This window comes from Somniosus microcephalus, chromosome 9 (genome assembly GCF_052327205.1).
Source record: "Somniosus microcephalus isolate GS21.2 chromosome 9, FLI_Smic_1.0, whole genome shotgun sequence".
Lineage (NCBI taxonomy): Eukaryota > Metazoa > Chordata > Chondrichthyes > Squaliformes > Somniosidae > Somniosus > Somniosus microcephalus.
The window spans coordinates 186,935,345-186,961,540 of NC_140995.1; the positions used below are offsets into that span (position 1 = coordinate 186,935,345).

General features: G+C 44.3%; 1 protein-coding gene across 1 annotated transcript in view; it reads left to right on the forward strand.

The window, feature by feature from the left end:
* The window catches only part of phip (PHIP subunit of CUL4-Ring ligase complex), a 291,703-nt gene that overhangs the window by 251,850 nt on the left and 13,657 nt on the right, over positions 1-26,196 (forward strand). Inside the window, exons 33-39 of the mRNA XM_085997697.1 lie at positions 1,848-1,923; positions 2,816-2,869; positions 3,498-3,647; positions 5,765-5,917; positions 7,153-7,316; positions 18,253-18,518; positions 20,208-20,366. Coding sequence (XP_085853823.1) covers positions 1,848-1,923; positions 2,816-2,869; positions 3,498-3,647; positions 5,765-5,917; positions 7,153-7,316; positions 18,253-18,518; positions 20,208-20,366 — 1,022 coding nt within the window. The remainder of the gene's footprint in view (positions 1-1,847; positions 1,924-2,815; positions 2,870-3,497; positions 3,648-5,764; positions 5,918-7,152; positions 7,317-18,252; positions 18,519-20,207; positions 20,367-26,196) is intronic.

Here is a 26,196-nt window from a genome sequence, read left to right on the forward strand (position 1 = left end):
TCCCTGATGACATTTTGGGCTGGATTTTGTCAATGGGGACGTGATGGAGCCGGGACTCCCACTTTTTGGGTTGCAGTCCCGCCTCCATTGACTTGTGGCCAACCCACGCTATTTTCCCTTGATTGACCTTGTTAAGCCCGCTCAGCGGGCTCAGCAGGCCAATTAAGGGACACCTGGTTACTGGTGACGTCAGTGATTGACATTTCATCTGTCACGAGCTTTTGACAGATGAAAAATCAGCGTTTGACAGCTCTGTGAAGCTGTCAAACACTGACAATCTGTCTTCTAACTTGAGTCCTTCTACTCAGACTCAGTTAGAGATCTCTGCAGCTTTTGAGATTTCAGCAGCCATTCTGCTTTCTGTGCCGGTGAACTGAGGAAGGAAGCCTGCAGGAGAAAGTAAAGGTAAGTAAAACTTATTAAAACACTTTACACTTACCTCACACACTTACCTCTGCACACATGCACCCATCACTCACCTGCATAACGGACATCTTGACCCCTCCAACCTCTTCAGACCGACGGTCCGCCTCGCTAACTTGGCATGGTTCGGAGCCATCGGGAAGCCCACACTTCAGGGCTAAAAATAGGGATTAGGCAAAAAACTGCCTGTTCAGTTAATTGGCACTAATCCCCTTCCCGCCTCGGGGAGATGGCTCCCAGCACAGGTCGGACACCCGCCTCCTGGAACATTGGCTTGGGGGCGGGATGGGTTCGTGCCCCCGATTCTGCAATTTTCCCGCCTCCAAACCCGCCTCCACGGGGCATGGAAATTCGAGCCCTAAGAGTCAACCATGTAGTGTGCAACCGGAGTCACATGTAGGGCAGACAAGGTTAGGAGTAGCAGAAGCCTATCTTGATGAACAGGGAATACATCTGGCAGCTTTCACGGTAATTTTCCTGGTACCAGTCTATGCAACAATGTTGTGTATTCAAATCTTACAATTTCAACTTGTAGGTAGTTGTAGACATTTATATAATGCCTTTTTTTTTTAGTTGATTACCTTAGTCCTGCTACGTTTTGGAGCCTTTCCAGGGGCCTCAGTGGAATACATGCCAGCTCTGAGCTGGTGAGAGTTGCATTGAGGCCTTACAGGGGCATAATGGGCACAATTCACAAATAGCCTAGGGCCACCTCTAGATAAGCTCCCCTTCATGCAGGGTGGACAACTCTTCTGCTTTTCCCGACTGGAATTTCCATGGGGTTGAGTCCCAGTGGAATTAGGTTCTCCTCCCCCCACCTCCCACCCATTCCAGCTCCTCAACACAAAAAATAATGCCCCTGTTGTGCCTCCTGATCCCAGCAATTTCACACCCAAAGTAAAGAAATAAATTACAGTTTAAAAAAAAATTAAAGTAAAGATCGAAGTATTTGATACCAGGCTTTACCACAGAGTGGTGTTCTAGGGTCAGATGTGATGAAGCTTCAAACAAGCTAACTTCATGCATATTAACTTCTTTAAAAAAAAAATTGCTAGAAGTCATTCAATGCTAATTTTTAAAAAAATGATTTCCCTCCCCCCTTTATACTTCATTATTATATTAAAAATGTTTTCTTTGTTATTTTTCTATTGCAATTTTTATAAATAATTGAATACAAACATTTAAAAAAATGGGTAAAGTGATACATTCCAAAAATATTCATATTGTACTTTTCAAATCTTAATGTTTAAAATGGAAATGACACATCATCACTGAGGTTTACAGTGTTTACACAGCTACAAACTCTCATTTCCTTTCTATTATTCCTTTTCCTGTGATAGCTATGAACTTCAGTAGTCCTTTTGTTGAGGGACATGCCTTTTGAATACATCCCGTGGCTTAACCTTTCACATTTATTGCTGCAGAGACCAGAGCTGTACTGACATCCTGCCATTCTACAATAACCTGAAGAAGAAAATGATGTCAGATGAGGAAGATGAGGTAAAATAAGACTGGGAAAATGAACAGAGAATATTGTGCAACAGCTGAAATCTGTCAAAATAGACACTTTAAATGTAAAAATGTATTCACTAAGCTCAACTGATGGCGTAGTGAGTAGACACTGGCTGGATTACTACTGTGTCCATTCAGGCCAGGGGTGCTTGGTTTGATCCTCAGTCTGTCCCGAGTTAGCTGATCTCATCTGGGGCAGTAGTTGGGAGCTATAATTAACTGCAGCACCTCTGGCTTCAGGGGGCAAAAGAAATTAGTCAGGATTCCTGTTGCTGATTGCTGTCCAGTGACCCCTACTATAAAGTGCACCTGTTTGCACTTTGAGCAAGGATAGGATCAGACTCTGTTATGATGCCCTCTGTGATCGAGTGATCTGTCAATAATCACTGTCTAGGGTGACATGAAGAATGGGCACTTGGGTTTTGTACTGGAAGGACTGCCAGTGCCCATGGAACTGTGCCCAACATGAGGCAGTACCTTTTGAGGGAGGGATGACCCTGTAATCAGGGTTGTATTATTACCTCAACTGTTAGATGAAGGGGAAATACTTCACGAGCAGTGCATACGATGTTAGTAAAATGTAATGGCCTTTAATATCTGCGCACTTCAGTGTGGGGTACTAAAGAGGCTGTTAAACCTGCTGTTAATTCCCTGAATTTGCAATCCGATTAAAGCCTTAATTATTTACTCACCGATATGTATAAAAATAAAATGTTATCTATGGAGATTTGCAGAGTATTAAAACTATTCTTGAACCTTAAATAAACTTGTGATATACTCAAACTGTAACATTCAATAATTATCCAGATCATGTTAATAGCTGTTTCCTTCTAACTGTAATGTTTGTTATGTTGTTGTGTCCTATTTTTCTGGTTATAAGGACGATGAGGCAGAGAATTCTGATGTTCCAGGAACCTCCACCAGGAATAAGAAGGTAACCTGATCTTGGTCCTGTGTAACAGAAGTGAGAGCACATATGCATGCAGGCTTAAATCAGCTGGCGTAGTGCATCATTATTTATCTGATGGCAGCTTTTTGGGCAGGGGGAAAAAAAGAAAATATATTATACATTACATAAAATATGAATCTGTTACTTTAATAAACTGTTAAAAATTGGGTTTTTTTTCAAACAAGTAACCCATCTCTTAGTTGTGAAACTAGCATTTATTTTCTCCCTGTTGCATCTCTTAACAGAAAATAACTTCAATGGGCCGAATGTCCTTTTCTTATCCCTGACCTTTCTTGTGATCTCAAGACATTCATTTCATAACGTGGTGTGATATGGGTTGTGTACTCAAAGTAGACTTTCTTGGCAATAACAGGGCATTCATGCTCCAACATGTTATGCACAGCGTGCATGAACACAGGTTCAAGCCTGCTATAACCTGTATGGTTAATACCTGCTCTTAGCTATGCTGTCAGGAGTAGATGTTGCATGGAGGCTAGATAATTTTCCACAGGGAGTGATGAAGGGTCTGGAAGAACTTTAAAATACCTATCTAGAGATGTGTGATATATATATAGTAGGCATAATCTTTTAATTCTTGTTTTGGGGAATCCAGGAACACCAGCCTAGGAGGACACAGCGTAATCGTGTTCAGTCACATGATATTAATGCCTGGAAGGTGCGCTGTAGGGAGCTGCTGGATCTAATCTTTCAGTGTGAAGACTCGGAGCCTTTCCGTCGGCCTGTGGATTTATTTCAGTATCCAGTATGTAAATACTTGTTTTGCTTTATTTGGTTACATGCTGTCTACATTTTCTTTTTCTTTTAAGTAACTTCAAGGCACTTTAACTGAGAGCTTAAAAAGATATACAAAGGAAAGCTTTGGAGATTCAGCTCGCAGCATGGAGCTTTGCAATTTGGGGAGTGCAGGTTGTAGAATTGGGTATGGAGATCATGGCCCTGATTTGCTGTGTAGCATTTTGGAGACTTTGCTGCTGACCTGCATGACCTCATTTCATCTGATTCCTTTGGAATTTAGCCGCACACCAGCTTTTGTGCATTTTGGGATTTCCTTCCCCATAAGAAAATAAAGACTTGCATTTATATAGCGCCTTTCACAACCTCAGGTTGCCCCAAAGCGCTTTACAGCCAATGAAGCACTTTTGAAGCGTAGTCACTGTTGTTAGGTAGAAAACGCGGCAGCAAGCTCCCCGTGTGATAATGACCAGACAATCTGTTTTTGTTATGTTGATTGAGGGATAAATATTGACTTCAAAATAATGCCATGGGTGGGATCTTTTACATCCACCTAAGAGGGCAGATGGAACCTCGGTTTAACGTCTCATCTGAAAGACAGCACCTCTGACAGTGCAGCACTCCCTCAGCACTGCACTGGAGTGTCAGCCTAGATTTTTGTGCTCAAGTCTCTGGAGTGGGACTTGAACCCACAACCTTCTGACTCAGAGATGAGAGTGCTACCCACTGAGCCATAGCTGACCATAGTGCAGCTCACCTATGTAAATGGACATATCACTCTTTAGCTAGCCTGGCCTTTAAGAGTTGACTCCTTAGAGATCTTTTGGAATTTTTTGTGTTGTTTGAAAAGTTTTACATTTGGTCAACTTGAGTGGGGTGGGGGTTGTCAAACTCAAGGTTTGGCCAACTTGGCAGGAAGGGGACAGAGCTGGGGAATGCGGACTTTTGCAGGCCGAGCCAGGAACCGCATGTCGAACCTGGAGGTGGAAGATGGGTGACAGAGGTTTCTGGGAGAGAAATGGAGGCGATCCTCCAGAGCCACGTTGGTCGACCTCTGCCACAAGTTTGGCTTGTTATTTAATTTCATCTGCACTTTCATTGGTGAATTATTTTCTGTTGCTGTATATGGCATTTTTTTTTGCATTGCAAGACTTTTAGTTCCCACTCCTTTTCTTGCAACAATCTTGCTTCCAGTTGCAATTTCACTTGCAACAAGCAGAATGTTCAGGATGGGAATTGTTGTGAAGGCTCCAATGGAACTTCATGATTCTCAGAGGATGATCACTTCAGAAAGGGCTGAAGACGGGTGCAGTTACATCTGTGGGGCTGGAGGAGATTACAGAGATAAGGAGGGGCGAGGCCATGGGGGGATTTGGAAACAAGGATGAGAATTTAAAAATCGAGGCGTTGCTTAACCGGGGGCACAGGGGTGATGGGTGAACGGGACTTGGTGTGTGTTAGGACATGGGCAGCCGAGTTTTGGATGACCTCAAGTTTACGTAAGGTAGAACGTGGGAGGCCAGCCAGGAGTGCGTTAGAATAGTCAAGTCTAGAAGTAACAAAGGCATGGATGAGTGTTTCAGCAGAGGATGAGCTGAGGCAAGGGCAGAGGCGGGCAATGTTACGGAGGTGGAAATAGGCATGTCTTAGTTATGCCTCGAGGAAGTTAAATCTAAAATCCATTTGAGACTAATATCTCTTTTTACTGAAATTATATCACCACCTGCTTACTGATTTTCAATACTTTTGGATGCGCATTTGGTGCTTTTCTTTTCCAATTGTGAATGCTAGAAAACCTTCCAACCATAAAACACTAGCTGGTGAAGTATAGCATCAAATCATAATCTTGGACTTTGAAAGATCACACAGTTTGTGAAAGAAAAGTTTGGCTAAAACCCCGTTGATACGGTGTATCTGGGATTTCTGCCAAAGTCACACCAATTGATCGGGAGGTCCCCGAGGAAATTTCAGCATGGGAAAGCATTCACGTTGGCCCATTAGATCATTTGCACGTTCCTCCCCTTTACCTTTCTCAAATTAGTGCTCCTGGCATAGCTGACCAGGTTTAATTTCAACTTTACAGGTTACAGGCATCCTCTTTTTTTTTAATATTTTTTTTTCTTTTAGGACTATAGAGATATCGTTGACACACCAATGGATTTTGGAACAGTAAAAGAGACATTGGAGGCTGGAAATTATGAGACGCCATTGGAATTGTGTAAAGACGTGCGCCTTGTCTTTAGCAACTCCAAGTCTTACACTCCCAGCAAAAAGTCACGGGTAAGCTAACTGTTGAAAAGACATATGAGCTATCTAAAACAAATAAGAAATACAGGGCATGTTATTGACTTTGGTCGATGGTATCGACATTTTTTTTTTAAATTGAGTACATCTTATACCGTCCAGTGGCCATTTGGCCCTGGACAAAAAAGTAAATAGATTTACTTTTGTGATATCCAATGCAACCCAAAATTCAAATATTCCCATTTCAGTCCTGTATAAACGAATATAAATATTATCGGGCCAAAATTGTCATTCTCTCTCTCACTTGCTCTTTCTCTGAAGGAGTCTAGAAAGAGTTTGACTCTCTCCCTCCTGTTGATATGGACAAAGGGCAAGGAATTGACATTAAAAAGATAAGAGCTGCCATGCCAAGCAAAATAGCCAATAGACTTGCGTCTGTTCATACATTCCTAGTGTAAACAGTTAGAAGTGACATTACAATCCAGTCACCCACCCTGACGTGTGCAACACATCTCTGAACTTCTTGACAAGATAAGCCATCATTCTCAGTAGAGATGTGCACACTGCTGCAAGGGAACTCTTGAGAATTGTAATTTATTGTCCTTTAACTACAAAGCAGTGCTGGTTGATACTGTAAAGTTGTAGTCTGTGACATCGAGTCACAGGTTGCATTGTGCTGAGGTGAAAGAAAGAAGAACTTGCATTTAGATAGTGCTTTTAACCACCTCAGGATTTCCCAAAGCACTTCACAGCCAATGAAGTTCTTTTTTTTTTGGAGTGCAGTCTCTGTTATAATGTCGGCACACACAACAGTCAATTTATGCGCAGCAAGACCCCACAAACAGCAATGAAACAAATGACTAGATAATCTGTTTTTTCATATTGGTTGAGAGATAAATGTTGGCCAGGACACCAGGGAGAACTCTCCAGTTCTTCTTTAAATAGTGCCAAAAACAAGTCTCCATTTATGAAGGAGCTGCAGAATTCACCAGGAATGTATAATTTGTGGATGATGTGATGTTAAAAAAAAGTAAGTTGCCCAGTTTGCCATGCCCCCAAGACCCAGTCATCAAGCCTCATCTTGAAGATGTTCACCCCTAGTTTATTGTAATGAGAAACAGCCTATTCAACAAATTCCTAAAATAATATAATAAACTGGAATGCATTGTCAGGCTTACTATGATAAAATTACTTTTGTGTTATTTAGACACTTAAATATGCATTCACATTACATTGGTCTAGTCTTACAATTAAATGTTCATTCTCACCAGATCTACAGTATGAGTTTACGACTGTCGGCATTGTTTGAAGAACACATAAGCTCGGTCATTTCTGATTATAAGGCAGCAGTTCGATTTTATTCAAGAAAGAAGCCTTCCAGCCAAAGGCAGAAGCGAAGAAGAAGCAGCTCTCCCTCGAGCAGTGCTACATCAAGGTATATTCATTCAGGGTAGTCAAATGATCGGTGATAAACTACTTTGCCATTCTTTTCCATTAACTCTGTCGCCATTAGGTATAGAGAACATGAAAGTGGTTTTATTTTGAGGGTACAGATCCAATATTAGTTTGTCTTCTTCTGGAAACAGACTGAATAGTAAAACCAATAAATTGTCATAGAAGACAGTTTGAACAAAGTTGTGTAACCAAAAATTGACAGACCTGTTAACCTACTCGAGTCTCAAAGTATTAGCTAAATGTTCCTGCTGATACATATTGCAGCCTTTTTTAATGAAAGTTCTTAAAGTATTTGAATTGTTTGGGCATGATTTTCTTAACGCTACCAATCTAGAGCAATGATGACCGTTTAAAGCTTTAGAATGCAAAAAATTTCTGTATAGTACAAAACAAAGTTTAGCATTATTTTATTGTAAACGTTGTATTTAGTTCTACCATCTATTGTGCTGCTACTTTGTAGGAGTGCTGGAGAAGAATATTCATAGATGTCATTAAAGTTAAAACAGGGTGAAAGAGTGGTAATTTTGGCTCAGTTTATTGCTTAAAACAAAGGACCTCAAATTCTTTGTTGCGGGGGGGGTGGTGGTGATGGGGGGTGATGGAAGGAGGCAAAGTAGGTGCATCCCCCATGGTGGGGGAGGGGTGGGGTAGGGGGCGGCGTCAGAATTTGGCACGTAATCCGAATCTACCAGACTTACGTCCCATGGGGGAAGCGCCAGAAATTCCAGTCAGGCTGAAGCGGGCGAGTCTTCCTACTACTCCCTTTTATGTTAGCAGAGTTTATTGATGCTAGGTTATAGAGGAAATGATGTCCTCCTTAGGCCCAAACAGAAGCCATGCCAGCTGAGAGCTGGTGTGAGTTCCATACTGGACCTTCCAAATGCTTTCCAACAAAGGTAATCAATGCCAGTGAGGACCAATTACCCATAGAAATAAAGCCCTGATGTCCTTTTGAGCTGAAGATTTTTTTTTTAAATGTCTCTCAAGTAGCTTAGATGCATTTAACGGGAAGTTAAATAAGTATATGAGGGAGAAAGGAATAGAAGGATATTTGATAGGGTGAGATGAAGTAAGGTGGGAGGAGGCTTCTGTGGAGCATAAATACTGGTGTAGACCTGTTGGGCTGAATGGCCTGTTTCTGTGCTGTAAATACTATGTAATTTGTAATGCCTCTATGGTCTAATAATAGCCTGAGACTCCCTCATCAGAATGGCAGATTACTGCTCTGATTTTCTTCCGGATAGTTGCATCTCTATAGGAGCATGCAATCCACTTCAACTATTTAAATAACTCTATGCTCACAGTTTGGGATAGGATCTTAATCTTTGCTGCAAGTGGTGGGAAGATACACTTCATTGCACTTGTGGTCATGGAGTAGGGACCCTGGAATTTCAGCCCCCAACAGCCTGTACATATTACTGAGAAAACCTATTGGGCTCGATTTTCCAAGCCCCGAGGAGGCGGGTTTGGAGGCGGGAGTGGTGGGAAAATTGCAGAATCAGGGAGCAGGAACCCATCCCGCCCCCAACCTGCCTCCATGCTAATGTCCCAGGAGGTGGGTACCCGACCTGTGCTGGGAGCTGCCTCCTCGAGGAGGGAAGGAGATTAGTGCCAATTAACTGCCTGTTAACAGGTAGTTAACAGGCAGTTTTTTGCCTAATCCCTATTTTTAGCCCTGAAGTGTAGGCTTCCCGACGGCTCCGAACCACGCCAAGTTAGCGAGGCGGACCGTCGGTCTGAAGGGGTTGGAGGGGTCGGGATGTCCGTTGTGCAGGTGAGTGATGGGTGCATGTGTGCAGAGGTAAGTGTGTGAGGTAAGTGTAAAGTGTTTTAATAAGTTTTACTTACCTTTACTTTCTCCTGCAGGCTTCCTTCCTTCAGTTCTCAGGAGACCATTAGCTCACCGGCACAGAAAGCAGAATGGCTGCTGAACTGTCAAAAGCTGCAGCCTCTGCTTTCTGGTCTGGAGAGCTCTCTAACTGAATCTGAGTAGAAGGACTCAAGTTAGAAGACAGATTGTCAGTGTTTGAAGCTTCACAGAACTGTCAAATGCTGACTTTTCATCTGTCAAAAGCTCTTGACAGATGAAATGTCAATCACTAACGTCACCAGTAACTGGCTTTGCCTTAATTGGCCTGCTGAGCCCGCTGGGCAGGCATAACAAGGTCAATCAAGGGAAAGTAGCGCGGGTTGGCCACAAGTCGATGGAGGCGGGACTACAACCCAAAAAGTGGGAGTCCCGCCTCCAAAAGCTCCCCATTGACAAAATCCAGCCCATTGGCCCCGATTTTCCCCCAGCCGTCGGGCGGGTTTTCAGGCGGGCGGGGGCTGAAAAATCGCAGAAATAGGGGGTCGCGACCCCCCCCCCCCCCCCCCCAAGCCCGATTCCCCGCCCCACCCGACTTTCGCCCCCGTGTTTCAGCGCGACCCGAATCAGTCTTGCCCGCAGCAGGCGGGAATGGTCAGCGGGAGCCTAATGATCAATAATTGGCATGTTTAATCCTATTTTCAGGGTCCCTTGCAATTTTCAGCCTTTCCCCACGTAAAACACGCCTGGTGGGAACACCGCTGATGAAACCTTGCGTGAACAAAGTTGGCTTGCTTGCTTTCAGCTGCAGGTCAATCTGGACTGAAGAGATTTAATCAGACAGCATTTGTAGGCTGCAGGACCTTGTTGCTGAAGGCTTGGGGCAACTTGTTGAAGGTTTAGGCACAGCTGTGGAAGGTTGGAGCCTCACACACTTCTCCAGTGTGAGCTCCTGGGAAGGCCCTCTCACCACCCTAACTCAGCGTCTCCTCAACGGAGGCATCTGCCAGAAGCATGGGAGGCCTTTTGTTCCTTCCCTTCCTGGCATTAGAGGATCTCAACAGCAGAGGAGGCTGGAGCAACTCCAGCAACAGCAGCACCAGCAACAACAGCAGCACCAGCAGGAGCGACAGGCTGTGGCTCAGCCACCTGAGGCAGCACAGGCCAGAAGGGGCCAGCGCGTGGAAGGCCGTTGGCGCAAGAGATACCCCCCAAACAGGGTCTACAGACACAGGGTCAGCTACCTCAACATGACTGTGCAGCAGTGCCAGAGGCGGCTCCGACTTTCGCGAGAGGTAGTGACTGACACCTGCGCAATGCTGCAGCAAGACCTGGAGCTCAGAGCACCAGGTCCGCACTCCTTACCAGTGGCCATCAAAGTCACCACCGCACTCAACTTTTATGCCTCAGGCTCCTTCCAGGGATCAGCAGCAGACATCAGCGGCATCTCCCAGGCAGCCGCACACACATGCATCAAACAGGTCACCGATGCCCTCTTTGCCCTCGCGCACAATCACATCCATTTCACCCGGGATCGTGCAAGTGTGAGAGCGCGAGCGCTTGGATTAGCTCAGCTGGCAGACTTTCCAAGGGTGCAGGGCGTCATTGACTGCACACATGTGGCCCTTAGGGCACCCCACCGCAATCCAGGAGTTTTTTCAACTGCAAGGGCTTCCACTCCCTTAACGTTCAGCTGGTGTGTGACCACAAGAAGGTGATTTTGCATGTTTGTGCCAGGTACCCTGGCAGCTGCCATGACTCCTTCATACTGCACCAGCCTACTGTGCCTCCGCTATTCAGTCCGCCAAACGAACTTCAAGGATGGCTACTTGGAGACAAGGGATATGCCCTGCGCTCTTGGCTAATGACGCCGTTGAGGAGACCAGCCAGCAAAGCTGAGGCGTGCTACAACTCCAGCCACATTACCACCAGATGCATTATCGAGCAAACCATCGGATTGCTGAAGATGCGCTTCAGATGCCTCGATAGATCAGGTGGAGCCCTACAGTACTCATCAGCCAGGGTCTCCAAAATCGTCGTGGTATGCTGTGTGCTTCATAACATGGCACAGTGTCGTGGCTTGCCGATTCCGCAGGACCAAGAGGCTCCTCACAGAGCCGCCTCGGATGAGGATGATGCTGAGGAGGAGGAGGAGGAGGACGGAAACGAGCATCCTGCAGAGGCCCGCCAACCAGCGGCACCAGTGCGCAAGAACATTGCTGGGCGGAATGCAAGGAACGCACTCATCCTGGGCAGATTTGCGTAGCCTGGTACATCAAACACTGCAGCCTCACTGCTTCTTAACTGACCAAGTTATCCTGAGGCCTCTATGTGATATCCCCATTCGCCAAATGACAGACGCCATAACTGCAGCAGTTGCCACCAGATTTTTTATGTACAGGAAACTGATGGCATTAAAACTATTTACAAGACTTTTCACCCAAGTGACTACCCTTGTGATTAGTGGTGCTTTATTTTTCTCTTACACGTGCTCCTACGTAGTGGTACCCCTGTGGCTTCAGCAGATGTGGAGGCCCCTTGCTCACTTTCCTGCTGCGCCTGTCTCGACACCTTTGGCGGACGTCCTCTGGGGTGGCGAGCCTGTGAGGGCTCGCCAGCAGTCTGCTGCTCCTGCAGCTGTGCAGGGCTTGAGACTCCTATCTCACTGGGGTGTGGACTCCGGCGGGGCTCTGACTGAGGGCTCTGAAGTGGCATGGAAGTGTGAGCGCGTGGAGAGGAGCCCCCACTTCCTTGAGGTGTGCCAACAACCTCCCTCTCATGGGTCAGCTCCCCCTCAGCGCCTGCAAGTGGCTGGAGAGCACCTTGCTGCACATCAGGGGAGCCATGGGGACCCGTCTCAGCACTGGAAGTCCTGCTCAGAGGGACTTCCATGAAAGTCTGGTTTCGGTGCTCAATAGATGCCCATCGCTCCTCAAGAGATGCCATTCTATTCAGAGCACTCACCATGTTTTTGATACCCTGGCGACTAAGCTCCTCCATGGTTGCAGCCCTCCTCTCCTCGGCCGCAGCCCTCCTCTCCTCGGCCGCAGCCCTCCTCTCCTCGGCTGCAGCCAGCCTTACCACGGAGGTAGCCAACCTTTCCGTGGTGATGCTTTCATGCGCCAATGACTCCAATAAGGCTCTGCTCATGCTCGCCATGGACTCCTCCATTCGCTCCACACTCGCAGCGACCCTGGAGACAAAACCTGCCAGAGACTCCTGCATCTGTGCATGGAGATCCATCACCTCCTCTCTTGCGGATGGACCCAGAGGCATAGGGTCAACATGCAGCTGAGCTGAGCTGGCAGAGGCCTGCGCCCTCCGACGAGGACTCTCCACTGCTGTTCCTGTCTCCACACTCTGCTGATGCTCACTTGTGAGCTGTGATACACCAGGTGACAACACTACACTATGTCCCAAAGGTCCCACCGAGGTGTGAGTGTCTGCGCTGGTGCTGGGTGCGCTTACTTCTGCTGACATTGCGCCCTCAGAGGCTGGAGCTTCCTCTGAGGAGTCTGGCTGCAAAGCCTCTTCCTCCTCGGCAGTGGCGACGGGGGCTCCGGATGGTCCTGTGGAGGAGTAAAGGAAAGAGTTAGAGATGTGATGCCAAGGCTACTTGCACATTGGATTTGGCAGATGCTCGTAAGTCCAAATGATGTGGCTTCAGAATCATATCAGCAACTCATGCTATGTCAATGAGAGAGATGGGGAACTATTCTGTCACCAGCTTGTGGGCTTGCTCCTGTCTCTCTTGCCCCAGCATCCACAGGCACGTCAGCCCCAGCAATCTCCATCACAGCTTCCTCCCAGGAGCTCAGGTGGGCGATTGAGGGTGGTCCTCCTCCAGTCCTCGCACACTCTCGTCTATTGTGAGCTCTCTTTTCCTGCAATGAGGGAGACAAGTGGAGTTTGAGTGAGAGTGCAGGAGTGAGCGTAGAGATTGCATAGCATAAATACTTCGAAGGAGACAAAGATGTTGTGAGGCTGCAAGACCAAGGGCCCTCCCTGTGTGTTGTCAGTTGTGTTCCAAGCATCAGAGTGAGAGGCAGTGTGAGGGCTGCATGGTGGAATAGTTATGTGAATGTGAGCATAGAGAGATAGGGAATGGGTAAGGGTGCATGGATGTGACTGTGTAGTGGGATGTGGAGGAAGAGATTGCTGAAGCCGAGTGCTGTTGGGGAAAGGCAATGGGGATCAGGTTGAGGGTGATGGAAACTTCGTACTTACTTTTCCTGTGTGGTGAAGGTCGTGGAAGCGCTTCCTGCACTGCATCCAGGTCCGGCGGGTGACTCCCAGAGAGTTGACCTCTGCAGCCACCTCCATCCAGGCAGCCCTGGTCTCTTTGGGAGGCCTCTTCCTCCCTGAGCTAGGGAAGAGGACCTCCCTGTGGGCCCTAACCCCATCCACCAATGTCTGGCAATGAGGCTTCGTCAAATTTGGCGGCAGCTCGGCCTCTGCCGCTGGCAGCAGCTGGTGCAGGCTCCTCTGCCATTCTGCAAGAGTGGTTGAGAAGCCTGCAGAGGTTGAGAAGCTTGCTGGAGACTTTAAAAGCACCACGAATGATGACATCATAATGTGGGGCTTTCTGACTGGAATTGGACACTTAGCAAGGGTGCCCGCACGCTGGAAATTAATTGGCCAATTGAGGGAAAATTGCGTGCAGCTGGCTGACCCATTTAGATTCGGGTCGGAACCCGACATTCGGGGAACCCGACAATTCCCCGCACCTTCGGGAAAATCGGGGCCATTGTCTCCAGTAAAATTGTAGCACCACCTCTGAGGTTCAAAGGAGAAAGGGAGGACTACAATGAATACCATTTTGCCAATGATGGTAAGAATATACAAGAGCTGATCCCCATTGGATACAAATTTAAAAGTGTGGGAATTAGCTGAATGCCCAGAGTTAGGAATTGGATTTTTAAAAGATTTTGACAAACAGAAACCTGACCTGCTTTCTGTATTCTGTAGTTCAGATTGGGTGAGAAGTACTTTGTTACTCTTCTCAATTCTAAGAAACTTTTTGGAAGTATTTCTTTAAAAAAAAATAATGGCCCTGAAATTGCGGTTGGCAACGTAGCTACGGAGCACGCTGCCGACCTCCGAATGGAGTGCGCACTTACCTGTTGTGAGGCCCCAAACAAAAAGTTGCTGTCAGATACTGCAGAGTTGAGCGCAGTGTACTGGCCCACGGATCCCAGGGCGCACCGTGTGAGTAAGCGTACCTGGGATCACGTGGGGCGATGCTCCAATCAGGAAACAGAGGGTCTCGCATTCTCCCCCACTAGATACTGTGGTATTTTCTAGGGAGAATATAGCAGCTAATGTTGATAAAAGTTTTTATGCATTTTGTACCATGAAAGGTTACCTGAAGATAGTGAGGGGAGTAAGGGAAGTGTATTTTTGATTTTTCTTTTAATTTGCAAAACTGTCAATTCCCCGAACTGTCCCTCACTCTACCCAGTCTGGATTTACATTCCTTTTCATATATATTTAAACAAAAAAGCATCAGACAAAATTTTTTTTATTGACGGGTGTCCCCTTACACTGTGCAAACAGGCTGCTGCGCCTGTTTGCACCAGCCATAAAATTTTCATGTGTAATTGCTGAGCAATTAGTGGGCAATTAGCCCAACTCTGCACCAGCAATTAGGATTTCAATGTCGGAGCAGATGATCTGTCAAGTCGGAACTTGACAGATCGCAAGTTCGGGATTTAGCGCATGCGGAAATCCTGAAATTGCTGTCCATTTCAAAGACAGTATGGCGGCATAGTCTGAGACTATGCTGTCATACCGAGCGCAAATTCTGCCCCAATGTATTGCATGAAAATAAGAACATAAGAACATAAGAAGTAGGAGCAGGAGTAGGCCATACGGCCCCTCGGGCCTGCTCTGCCATTCAATAGGATCATGGCTGATCCGAACCTAGACTCACGTCCACTTCCCTGCCCGCTCCCCATAACCCCTAATTCCCTTATCAGCTAGGAAACTGTCTATCTCCGTTTTAAATTTATTTAATGTTGCAGCTTCCACAGCTCTCTGAGGTAGCAAATTCCATAGATTTACTACCCTCTGAGTGAAGAAGTTTCTCCTCATCTCAGTTTTGAAAGGGCAGCCCCTTATTCTAAGATTATGCCCCCTAGTTCTAGTCTCACCCATCAGTGGAAACATCCTCACCGCATCCACCCGATCAAGCCCCCTCACAATCTTATATGTTTCGATAAGATCGCCTCTCATTCTTCTGAATTCCAATGAGTAGAGGCCCAACCTATTCAACCTTTCCTCTAAGTCAACCCCCTCATCTCCGGAATCAACCGAGTGAACCTTCTCTGAAATGCCTCGAGAGCAAGTATATCTTTTCTTAAATATGGAAACCAAAACTGTACGCAGTATTCCAGGTGTGGCCTCACCAGTACCCTGTGATATGCCTATCAATTAGTCCAATAAAAGGCGACGAGTTAAGAACGTAACTGAAGGTTTTTATTGGCTAAATAACAGAGCCCACCCTCGTGGGTGATCCGATCCAACAGGGAGGAATACTAGCCAGTCAGCTACCTTTATACCTGGGCAGGTAATGGGCGGAGTCGGAGGTGGTCAGCCCAGGTATAACAGTGCGACAAGAGGCGACCTCGTGTAGTGATGTGACAGTGAGAACAGTGAGAACAATATACAGTGATAACTATAACAGTGGTTTACCACACCCTGTATAACTGAAGCAAGACTTCCCTGCTTTTATACTCCATCCCCCTTGCAATAAAAGCCAAGATTCCATTGGCCTTCCTGATCACCTGCTGTACCTGCATACTAACCTTCTGTGTTTCATGCACCAGGACCCCCAGATCCCTTTGTACTGTAGCACTTTGCAGTTTCTCTCCATTTAGACAATAACTTGCTCTTTGATTTTTTCTGCCAAAGTGCATAACCTCACACTTTCCAACATTATATTCCATCTGCCAAATTTCTGCCCACTCACTTAGCCTGTCTGTCCTTTTGCAGGTTTTTTATGTCCTCCTCACTCACTGCTTTCTCTCCCATCTTTGTATCGTCGGCAAACTTGGATATGTTGCACTCGGTCCCTTCCTCCAAATCGTTAATGTAGATTGTAAAGAGTTGGGGTCCCAGCACTGACCCCTGCGGAACACCACTAGTCACTGATTGCCAACCCGAGAATGAACCATTTATCCCAACTCTGTTTTCTGTTAGATAGCCAATCTTCCACCTATGCCAGTATATTACCCCCAATCCCGTGATTTCTTATCTTGTGCAGTAATCTTTTGTGTGGCACCTTGTCAAATGCCAATTTTTTGAGGAAATAACAAAGCTTCTTGATGAAGAAAATGTGGCCGATGTTTTGTATATGGCTTAAGATACACAAATCGTAAAAAGTTGATAGTGAGTAGAATGGCAAAGGGATAATGTTAAATCTAGACAAATTGGTTTGCTGTAGTTAGAACATTGGGTTCAGTTTCGGGCACCCTAATTTAGGATGAATGGCAAGGTCATGGAGAGGTCATAGATTTGCTAAAGTGATACCAGGGATAAGGAGCTTTAGTTAGGCTAGAAAAACTGGTGCTCTTTTTGCTAGAACAGAGGTGGTTAAGAAGAGATCTGATAGCATTGCTCAAAATTATTAGGGTTTTAATAAGATAAATAGGGAAAAAGTATTTCCAATGGTGATTGAGTCAGTCACCTAGAGGGGATAATTTAGATCATCATCAAACAGTTAAGAGAGTTTTTTTATGCAGAAGGTTGTTGGGAGAAGGAACACCCAGCAGGAACAGTGGTGGAAACAAAATCCATATCTTTTAAAGGGGAAATGGATAAATATTTGAATAGGCAGGGAAAGGGCCATGGATAGCTCTTTTAGAAAACCTGCTTCACATGCAACAGGGTGAATGGCCTCTTTCAGTTTTGGGAAATTTGGTGATTCTAAGTAGTCAAACTTTCACAAATTAATTGAGACGATGTCAGTGGGTGTGGTGCAGTGAAGTGATGCAGGAGGTTGGTGTACCAGAGCACTATATGGTTAAACACTGATCTGATTCATCACACAATGAGTTTTTGATCTCAGCTGTGATTTTAGTAGAAAGTGCAGAGCAGAAGTGAAGTGATTTGCAGAGGGAGGGAAAATTGGAATGGTGAGTCACCTCGAGCAAGTATAATGTATCTTTACTCTAGTTGAATTGAGTAGTACTGGCAGAAGTCTGGTTGCGTGCCTGTCCACTTGGCTGCATAATCATACATTCCATACACAATTAGCAAGAGGAGGAAATCAAATTCAAAAATATTGAGACCCAGAATATAGAAAGGTTTGAAAAAATTGTTTATCATCCTGAGGTTTGAGTTTGGTTTCAGCAGGAAGGTAGAAAAGTTTTTCTTGATCGTGATGTTAAAGAAACTAAATTTGCTGAGGGTCGATAACCAGAGGACACCAATTTAAGATAATTGGCAAAAGAACCAGGAAAGAGATGAGAATATTTTTAGCGAGTTATTATGATCTGGAATATACTACCTGAAAGGGTGGGGAGAAGCGGATCCAATAATGACTTTCAAAGGGAATTGGATACATAACTGAAAAGGAAAAAAATTGCAGGACTATGGGAAAAGAACAAGGATGTGGGACTAATTGGATAGCTCTTTCAAAGAGCCAGTACAGGCACGATGGGCCGAATGGTGGCCTTCTGTGCTGTAAGATTCTATAATTCTATGAATTTGATAGGTGGGTTGCTATTGTCAGTGAAATTGAAATACAGCACAGTGGTTCTGATGTTGAATTAACAAAAATTGACAAATAAGGAGCAGGTTTTTTTAATAGACAAAGGGACAACCTAGGAATAAATAATTCTTGTGACTTACCATTTTTATCATTCTTTGATTCAACGTTTTCAAACAAATAGTGATGTGAATTTTTAAATTAGTTAGTCTGACTTTTATTTAGCTGAATGGATGTGATAAGAGGGTAAACAGTGGTATTTCTTACCTCTTCCTTTGAATAATGTGAACAAAAACAATCTTTCAGTCAAGAGTTGACTGTATAATTTTAAAATAACCTGCCTTTAATGTGAAGTTTTGAATTGTGGATGTATAATGACAGTCCGTGTTTTAATTACAGCCCTGAAAGGAAACGAAAGTTTTTAAAACCCCAGGCCAAGACAGAGCAACCCATTTCTTCACCTTTATCTATGCCTGTGAGATCAACAAGTATGAAACCCTCTGTTATTCAGGCCAACGGCAAGGCAGGTGAATCTGCTTCTGTGGTCCGTACCAGAAGCACAAGGCTACGACAAGGGATCACCTCTGGGACTGAAACACCATCTTCATTAGGGACAGTGGCAGCAGTTTCAAAGTCTTCTGTTGCCGCATCAACAGGAATTGCAAGTAAGGAAACAATTTTGTTGCTGAATGCCTTATTTTGGGGTTGATAGTAGAATTCCTAATGTTACTGTACCGCCAACAATTTGCCAAATAAAATGCAGTATTGTTGCCGTTTTACAGACAGGTGGCCAAGGAGGCTGCCGCAGTGTATTGCTACCAGTAGCAACCAGACTCGCTCTCTTCCCCCAGCCTTCCCATAGAATAGTGACAGATAGAATCAGGTACAGCTTGACAAGGAATAAGAATACTACATTTAAATAAAATACAAGTATATATTGCTGTGCCCCATTTTAAGCAGGTATAATGCATTTTACTTTCTGAATACTGAAGGGTAGCTTTTATGAATTTGAGATTAGTGGATGGAAAATCCTGCAGGGCCTGCTGACCTCCGTACCCAGATTCCCAATATACTCTCCTGGAGCATGTAGAGGTGCCTTGGGAAGTCAAGTTTGTAAAATCTGCTCTTAAAAATTTACAAACATTTAGGGGTTTTTTTGTTGCAGATTTTCAATATGTTTCCATTGTTTTTAATTAATGTAATTACTAAACTAGTTGCACCAGCTAAACATTGGGAAGACAGAAGACATCTTCAATCCTCAGCACCCTCACCACCAATTTCATCTCCTCCCCAGCCACTCTGAGTGAACTAGACTGTTTGCAACCATGGCAACTTGTTTGACCCCCTTGTCTTCTCACACACACCCTCCCACCCCACCATCACCTCCTAGGTGACCATGCTTTAATCTACAATGGCTCAACTCTCTGGAATTCATTCCCTAAACCCTCCACCTCCCTTATGATGCTCCTTCAAACTCACTTCTTTGACCAAGGCTTTATTAATTCTTGGGGTGTGGGCGTCATTGGAAAAGCTGGCATTATTGCACATCTTTAGTTGCCTTCTCCTTGAATCACTGCAATGTAGCGGTTTGATACAACTGAATGGCTTACTAGGGCACTTACTAGGGCAGTTAAGAGTCAACCATGTTTGAATGAGACTGGAGTCAATGTAGGCCAGACCAAATAAAGATGGCAGATTTCCTTCCCTAAAGGACATTAGTGAACCAGTTGAGCTTTTATGACAATCTGACAGCTTCATGGTCACTTTTATTGATACCAGCTTATTATTTCCAGATTTTTTAAACTGAGTTCAAATTCTCAAACTGCCATGGTGGGATTTGAATTCCCGTTCACTAGATCACATTCAGATCCTCCATGTTCATCAGTTTGTCCCTCCACTCCCCTCTTTCGCTGAATGCAGCTCAACCCCCTCCACCCCTCCCCCCCACAACGTCCCCAAGCCCCCAATGCAACTGGGCTGGGAGGACAGGATGTGTCGGCTCCTCTGAGATTGGTTCACAAGGGATAGTGAGATAAGAATCATCCACTTCTTCCACCACCAAGTTCCATGTAATGGCCTGGCTTTTGAATCCCTCATTATGGGAAGAGAAATGTTACCATTTTCAGGAGCCAAGTACTCTTGTCACTTGAGTTACCGGACCCAGAATCAGTATCTATTCTTTATAACTGAATGTTTAATCATTTATAACTATGTGAACCTTGCTATGACTATCTAGTGCTTTACAACATCTGCAAAAAAATCCCACTTCATTGGAAATAACAAATGCAATTATTCTAATGGTAAAAGGAAAGACATAATGTATTTAAGACTTTTCTTTTTAATATTTATTTTAGCAGACAGTAACGCTAAGCCATTGAAAGCCCAGAACAATCCCTGTAATCCTAAACTATCTGAATCAAAACACAATATTCAGACTTCATTGACAGATGAAGAGCCTGAGAAAAAGAGGTTAACACGTAGAAATAAATCAACACCGTTCAAACAACCTAAAGGCAAGTATCTTAAAGCTGGCTTACACCAACCAATTGCTTCTGTAGTCAAATATCTAATTGATTGTTTTGATGGTCACATCTTAGTGGGGAGTAACCTGTTGATGTGTAATAACCTGTTCATATTTTTCAGCCAGAACATGTCACCTACCGAGCTAACCAGTTAATTATTAGTATTACAGTAAAGGCAGTCTTCTGTTAAACATGATCTAAGAAACTCCTCTGGTCAATATGTGTTAATAACATCACAAAGATAGTTGGGAAGATTTCTTCTTTCCAACAAAATCATTAAGAACATAAGAATTAGGAGCAGGAGTAGGCCATACGGCCCTTGGAGCCTGCTCCACCATTCAATAAGGTCATGGCTGATCTTCGACCCCAACTTCACTTTCCCACCCAATCCCCATATCCCTTGATCCCCTTAGAGTCCAAAAACCTATCTGTTTCAGCCTTGAATATACTCAATGACTCAGCTTCCACGGCCCTTTCGGGTAGAGAATTCCAGAGATTCACAACCCTCCCTGAGTGAAGAAATTCCACCTCATCTCAGTCTTAAATGGCCGACCCTTTATCCTGAAACTATGCCCCCTAGTTCTAGACTCGCCAGCCAGAGGAAACAACCTCTCAGCATCTACCCTGTCAATCCCCCTCAGAATCTTACATGTTTCAATGAGATCACCTCTCATTCTTCTAAACTCCAGAGATTCTCCTCATAGGACAGCACTCTCATCCCAGGGATCAATCTAGTGAACCTTCGTTGCACTGCCTCTAAAGCATGTGTGTCCTTTCTCAGATAAGGAGACCAAAACTGTGCACAGTACTCCAGGTGTGGTCTCACCAAAGCCCTGTACAATTGTAGTAAGACTTCCTTACTCTTATACTCCACCCCCTTTGCAATAAAGGCCAACATGCCATTTGCCTTCCTAATTGCTTGCTGTACCTGCATGCTAACTTTTTGTGTTTTCTGTACAAGGACACCTAAATCTCTCTGAATACTAACATTTAATAGCTTCTCGCCATTTAAAAAATATTCTGTTTTTCTATTCTTCCTACCAAGGTGAATAACCTCACATTTCCTCACATTTTATTCCATCTGCCACCTTGTTGCCCACTCACTTAATCTATATCCCTTTGCAGGCTCTTTGTGTCCTCCTCACAGCTTACTTTCCCACCTAGCTTTGTATTGTTGGCAAACTTGGATGCATTGCACTTGGTCCCTTCACCTAAGTCCTTAATATAGATTGTTAGTCGCTGAGGCCCAAGCACTGATCCTTGCTGCACCTCACTAGTTACAGCCTGCCAACCTGAAAATGAACCATTTATCCCTACTCTCTGTTTTCTGTCTGTTAACCAATCCTCTATCCATGCTAATATAGTACCCCTAATCGTAGCAATCTTTTATGTGGCACCTTATCGCATGCCTTTTGGAAATCCAAATATACCACTTCCACTGGTTCCCCTTTATCTACCTTGCTAGTTACATCCTCAAAAAACTCTTAATAAATTTGTGAAACATGATTTGCCTTTCATAAAACCATGTTGACTCTGCCTAATCATATTATGATTTTCTAAGTGCCCTGTTACCAAGTCCTTAATAATGGATTCCAGCATTTTCCCGACGACTGATGTCAGGCTAACTGGCCTGTAGTTCCCCGTTTTCTCTTTCCTGAATAGCAGGGTTACATTTGCTGCTGTCCAATCTTCTTGGGACCGTTTTGGAGCTAGAGAATTTTGGAAGATCACAACCAATGCATCCACTAGCTCTGCAGCCTCCACTTTTAGAACCCACGGGTGTAGGCCATCAGGCCCAGGGGATTAGTCGGCTTTTAGTCCCATTAGTTTCTCAAGTACTTTTTCTCTACTGATATTAATTACTTTAAGTTCCTCACTCTTATTAGCCCTTTGGTTCCCCAATATTTTTGGTATAAAAGTGTTGTATTAGAACATGCTTATGATTTCACTAGAACTAGTGCTCAGAGGAAATTTTCCCATTATGTTTACAATGTTAGCACTAGGTAGCAACTTCCCATTATGTTTTCAATATTGCTAACACATAGCAGTCAGGATATGTTCCTGCTACGTTTACAATGTTCCTAATGCATAGCAACCACAGGACATTTTGCTGCTATGATTACAGTGTTGCTAACGCATAGCAATCATAGAAAATCTTCCTGCTATGTTTGTAATTTTGCAAACCCATATTAACCAGAAAAAATCGTTCCCTCAGATCATATACTAATCATATCCTGTAAACCAGTGATTTTCAAAACTTTTCTGTGCAGGGGTACCTTTACAGTAACAACAACTTGCATTTATATAGTACCTTTAATGTAAAACAAAATACCAAGCACTTGATTACCAATAAGGTAATGGACGTTTTTAGAAGTGGAGACATAGAGGGGTTTAGGAGGGAGTTCCAGAGAGTAGGGCAGAGGCAGCGGTAAGATCTGCTGCTACTGGTCAGGAAAAGGGAGGGTCGGAAATACAAAATGTAGTATATTTGGATTTCCAAAAGGTGACCAAGGCTGGAAACTGAATATTCTGGGGTATTTGACATTTCGGAAGGATAGGCAGAAAGGAAATGGAGGTGGGGTAGCTCTGTTAATAAAGGATGAGATCAGTGCAGTGGTGAGAAATGATATTGGCTCAGAAGATCAAGATGTAGAATCAGTTTGGGTAGAGATCAAAAAATAGTAAGGGAAAGAAGTCACTGGTGGGAGTAGTCTATAGGCCCTCTAACAGTAGCTACGCTGTAGGACAGAGTATAAATCAAGAAATAATGGGGGCTTGTAAGAAAGGTACTGCAACAATCATGGGTGATTTTAATCTTCTTATAGATTGGACAAATCAAATTGACAAGGGTAGCCTCAATGACGAGTTCATAGAGTGTATTCGGGATGGTTTCTTAGAACAATATGTTGTGGAACCAACCAGGGAGCAGCCTATTTTAGATCTGGTAATGAGACAGGATTAATTAATGATCCTCTAGGGGAGAGTGACCATAGCATGATAGAATTTCAAATTCAGTTCGAGGGTTAGAAACTTGGGTCTGAAACTAGTGTTCTAAACTTAAATAAAGGCAATTATGAAGACAGAGTTGGCTAAAGTGGACTGGGAAAATAGATTAAAGGGTAAGACAGTAGATAAGCAGTGGCAGATATTTAAGGAGATATTTCATAACTCTCAGCAAAGGTTTATTCCAGTGAGAAAGAAAGACTCTACGAGAAGGATGAACCATCCGTGGCAAACTAAGGAAGTTAAGGATGGTATCAAATTGAAAGAAAACACATACAATGTTGCAAAGATTAGTGGTCGGCCAGAGGATTGGGGAATTTTTAGAAACCAGCAAAGGATAACTTTTTAAAAAAAAAGAGGGAGAAGATAGATTATGAGAGTAAACATAGAAACATAGTAACATAGAAGATAGGGGCAGGAGTAGGCCATTCGGCCCTTCGAGCCTGCTCCGCCATTCAACGAGATCATGGCTGATCATCCAAATTCAGTACCCTGTCCCTGCCTTCTCCCCATATCCCTTGATCCCTTTAGCCTCAAGAAATATATCCAACTCTTTCTTGAATATATTTAATGAACTGGCCTCCACCGCCCTCTGTGGCAGAGAATTCCATAGGTTCACCACTCTCTGGGTGAAGAAATTCCTCCTCATTTCAGTCCTAAATGGCTTACCCCTTATCCTTAGACTATGACCCCTGGTTCTGGACTCCCCGGCCATCAGAAACATCCTTTCTGCATCTAGTCTGTCCAGACCTGACAGAATTTTATAGGTTTCGATGAGATCCCCTCTCAATCTTCTAAACTCCAGTGAGTATAAGCCCAATTGACACAATCTCTCCTCGTACGTCATTCCTGCCATCCCAGGTATCAGCCTGGTGAATCTTCGCTGCACTCCCTCCATGGCAAGAACGTCCTTCCTCAGGTAAGGTGACCAAAACTGCACACAATACTCAAGGTGCGGTCTCACCAAAGCCCTGTACAACGGCAGCAAAACATCCTTGTTCTTGTACTCGAACCCTCTTGCTACGAAGGCCAACATACCATTTGCCTTCTTAACCGCCTGCTGCACCTGCATGCTTACCTTCAGCGACTGGTGCACAAGAATACCCAGGTCTCTTTGCACTTCCCCTTCTCCTAATCTATTGCCATTCAAATAATCTGCCTTCCTGTTTTTGCCACCAAAGTGGATAACCTCGCATTTGCCATGTTTCTGCCCAATCACCCAACCTGTCCAAATCGTACTGGAGTTTCATGACATCCTCCTCACAGCATACCTTACACCCAGCTTTGTGTCGTCTGCAAATTTGGAGATATTACATCCAATTCCCTTGTCCAGATCATCATTAATATATATTGTGAACAGCTGTGGTCCTAGGACCGATCCTTGCGGTACCCCACTAGTCACTGCCTGCCACTCGGAAAATGACCCGTTTATTCCAACTCTTTGCTTTCTGTCTGCCAACCAGTTCTCTATCCAAGTCAATACCTTGCCCCCAATCCCATGTGCCTTAATTTTGCACGCTAACCTCTTATGCGGGACCCTTATCGAAAGCCTTCTGAAAGTCCAAATACACCACATCCACTGGTTCTCCCTTATCTATTTTACCAGTTACATCCTCAAAAAATTCCAGTAGATTAGTCAAGCATGATTTACCTTTTGTAAATCCATGTTGACTTTGTCCAATCCTGTCACTGCTTTCCAAGTGCTCTGCTATTACATCTTTTATAATGGACTCTTAGCAGTTTCCCCGCTTTTTCTCTGCCACCTTTTTTGAATAGTGAGGTAACATTAGCTACCCTCCAATCCATGGGTACTGTTCCAGAGTCTATTGAGTTCTGGAAGATGACCAGCAATGCATCTACTATTTCTAGGGCCACTTCCTTAAGTACCCTAGGATGTAGATTATCAGGCCCTGGGGATTTATCGGCCTTCAATCCCATCAATTTCCCTAACACCATTTCCCTACAAATACTGATTTCGTTCAGTTCCTCCCTTTCATCAGACCCTATGTTCCCTGACATCTCTGGGAGGTTATTTGTGTCCTCCTTTGTGAAGACAGAACCAAAATATGTATTTAGTTGGTCTGCCATTTCTTTGTTCCCCATTATAAATTCTCCCGATTCTGACTGCAAGGGACCTACGCTTGACTTCACCAATCTTTTTCTCTTTACATATCTATAAAAGCTTTTACAGTCAGTTTTTATGTTTCCTGCAAGCTTACTCTTATATTCTATTTTCCCTTTCTTAATTAATCCCTTTGTCCTCCTTTGTTGAATCCTAAACTGCTCCGAATCCTCAGGATTATTGCTATTTCTGGCCAAATTGTATGTCCTCTCCTTGGATCTTATGCTATCCCTAATTTCCCTTGTTAGCCACGGTTGAGTCACCTTTTTTGTTTTATTTTTATGCCAAACTGGGATGAACAACTTCTGTAGTTCATCCATTCGGTCTTTGAATGTTTGCCATTGCCTATCCACCGTCAACCCTTTGAGTGCCATTCCCCAATCAATCCGACCCAACTCGCTCCTCAGACCATTGTAGTTTCCTTTATTTAAATTGAGGACCCTAGTTTCTGAGTCAACTACTTCATTCTCCATCTTAATGAAGAATTCGATCATATTATGATCGCTCCGACCCAAGGGGCCTCATACAACAAGATTGCTAATTAATCCTTTCTCGTTACATAATACCCAGTCTAAGATGGCCTGATCTCTGATTGGTTCCTCGACATATTGGTCCAGGAAACCATCCCATAAACACTCCAGGAATTCCTCCTCCACAGTATTGTTACTAATTTGGTTAGCCCAATCTATATGTAGA